This window comes from Camelina sativa, chromosome 4 (genome assembly GCF_000633955.1).
Source record: "Camelina sativa cultivar DH55 chromosome 4, Cs, whole genome shotgun sequence".
NCBI lineage: Eukaryota > Viridiplantae > Streptophyta > Magnoliopsida > Brassicales > Brassicaceae > Camelina > Camelina sativa.
The window spans coordinates 29113496-29116589 of record NC_025688.1 but is presented as its reverse complement, the minus strand read 5'-3'; the positions used below and the strand labels follow the sequence as shown (position 1 = coordinate 29116589).

Below are 3094 nucleotides of genomic sequence, written 5' to 3'. Positions count from 1 at the left end.
ACCCTCTTTCAAAAGTTTAACGTCATTATATTCGGCTAAACCGTGTATGTAAAGAAATTGAAATGAGGATTGGAATATGCATGTGTGGACACGTTATTAGATTTCATTATATATATAAAAAAATCAAACAAATACATGTAATTTGTTGATTGTTGTCCTCACGTCTACTACTATACACTTGTAACTTCGTAAATTTGTTTGGCTCACGTTTCTTTTTAGAATAATTCATATTCTGGTTATAAAAAATACTACGACAAAGTCACAACACCACCATCATCTTCTTATAACGTAATCCGGTTTATTGTAATAAATAATCATTCAAAGTTTCATTTTTTTTCTCTCTATATAAGTAGCTATTAAAAATAATGATTTAAGCTTTAAATATTATATGAATTAAAATTTTTTAAACCATCTTTTATAATATTATTTTAAAAATATTTGATTAAATCATAATATGATATTTAACAATTTGTATCACTTGTAATTATGATAAATTATTTTCATGAATAGTGTAAATTGTTTCTACGAATAATGATTATAGGATGCAAATTTTTTCTTACAGGATAAGTGTATATATGACATCCGAATATATATATTTTTTCCGAGTGAATGATTAAAATAGTAATTGTTAGTGGTTAGGGGAAGGGTGGATAAGACTAGAAAGATGCCAATTTATCATATTAATCTTGTCTTGTCTGCACATTATTATTATCTTGTTTGATTGACGAAAGGATTTTGATTAAGAAAACAAGTATGGATGTTCGCATAACACGTATAAGAAGAAAGAATTGAAACTGGATACTATAATCTAATAGGTCTAATTGACATGGTCATACTTGATCAACTACATATTCGTAAAATTTTAAGATTAATTATGAAATTTTTAAATTTAGTGATATATAGAATACTGTTTGTCCAAACAAAAAAAAAGTGATATATTTCTTCTATAATAAAACGGAAGTACATAACGTTATTTTGTAGACTATATAATTTTAATAAGTTGGTTACAAATAGGTTATACATTAATTGATAGATTAATTGGTCACAAATAGGTTATACCGAAATCTTAAAAAGAATATTTTAAAGAATCATATCATCTAACTTACCATATTAATTTCTTTTATTAAATTATTCATCAAATAAAATATTTTGATATATAAATTAACATATTAATTTGTTAATTATCATTATACTTCACCTCTCATTTTTATATATGAGTCTATTTTGTAAAACCAAAAAATTATCATATTATTTATTATAATTAAAAAATAGTTTTATTTCCGGATATACTTTAAGTTGAATTTTTAAAAACAAATATAAATTGTTCAATCTATAAAATATTCAAACTTTAGTAATATTATTCTTTAAAATAATATCTATTGAACTAAATTTTTTACTAAGTAACGGATCAAACTTGAATATTTAAATTCAATTTCATATTTTTTGTTGGATTTTATAATTTTATATAATATAATAAACTTTAAATAATTTATTTTGAATTATTTTTAATATATTGAAACTTGATATAAAAGTTATAAACTATAAACACTCTAAATTGATTTGTTATAGCAATATCAATCATATGTTACTATAATATGAAAGAATTTCAAGAAACCAAGTATATTAAAACTAAAAGTGTAACAATATATTAAATTACTCATAATATAATAACTCGCTTTTTAATAACCAAATTTACAAAATTATGTCTAATGACAAGTCATGATGTAGAATATATATTGTTGAAATAACTTTATATATATAAACTAATGCAACATATTAAAATTTCATTTTAAAATATAAAATATACAAAATTTTGTATAAAATAAAATTTAACTAGTGTTATAACACGAATACTTATCTAGAATCATTAACAATATAAAACTTATAAAATAGGTGTCTTTTTTTTAAGTCATTATATTTAGCATACGATTTTATTGCATAATGTTTTATTCAAAAAAACTTTTTAAAACAATCACATAAATTATATTTTATATAAAAATTATAATATAAATAAAATGAATTTAAGGATCTTAATCTAGTATAAATACTTAAAAGAACAAACTTTTTTTTGTGTGTTGCGGCATGTTGTGATATTATTTGAGTTAGCTAATCAAATCTTCTTTAAACATTTTGAAGAAAGAAAGAGTGAAATTATTTTTTTTTTCCAGTAATTAAATAAAAAAAAAAGGCAAAACAATTAAAAAGGGTAAAAAAGGGAATTGGAGAAAAATAAAGAGAAGGCAAATAAAATAAAAGTCCATCTCATTGATCTTTCTTTTTCTCTCTCCCTCTTTATCATTTTTATTTTATTTGTTTTTTCATTTTCGAATCTTTTCTCTCTCTCTCTCAAACGAGATTCTTGATAGAACCAGGGAGAATCAGCCATGGCTTCACCAAGCAAACGCCGAGAGATGGATATGATGAAATTGTATGTTAATTTGTTCTCACTTGATTGATTGAATTATTTCTCTCTCGATTTATTCTGGGTTAATCTGTTGATGAAGTTCATCATCTTTTAATCTGGGTTTATTGTTGTTGGATATATAAATATGTATAGGATGATGAGTGATTACAAGGTGGATACAATCAACGACGATTTGCAGATGTTCTATGTCACATTCCATGGTCCCACTGATAGTAATTTCTCCTTCCTCCCTTCCTTGTCTCTTTGATTTGTTTGGCTACTTTGTTCTAATCCCTCTATGAAATCCCTTTCTTTTTTTTTTGCCTTCTTCAAACTTCTCAGATTCATATGAACTTAATTCTTTGGGTTTCACATGATGGTGGCCATACATACTTGAATTTGGATTTTATGTATATATAAGCAAACGATTTGAATATGAGGATACCCTAAGAGTTTTTTTATTTTTTTGTTGTTGTTGTTTGTACTTGAAAAAGGTCTTTATCAGGGAGGTGTTTGGAAGATCAAAGTCGAACTTCCTGAAGCTTATCCTTACAAATCCCCATCTGTTGGATTTGTTAACAAGATTTATCACCCTAATGTCGATGAATCGTATGTCCTCCTCCCCTACCCAAGAACGGCACTTTTGTATATTTTGTCCAGATTGTGTTACTGTTTTTTTTTTTTTTTTTT

At 24.5% G+C, this 3094-nt stretch overlaps 1 protein-coding gene across 1 annotated transcript in view; it reads left to right on the top strand.

Moving 5' to 3' along the window:
* Positions 2284 to 3094, top strand: part of LOC104783177 (ubiquitin-conjugating enzyme E2 6-like) — a 2111-nt gene continuing 1300 nt past the window's right edge. The window contains exons 1-3 of the mRNA XM_010508293.1: positions 2284 to 2428; positions 2558 to 2637; positions 2899 to 3013. Coding sequence (XP_010506595.1) covers positions 2385 to 2428; positions 2558 to 2637; positions 2899 to 3013 — 239 coding nt within the window. The 5' untranslated portion in view covers positions 2284 to 2384. The remainder of the gene's footprint in view (positions 2429 to 2557; positions 2638 to 2898; positions 3014 to 3094) is intronic.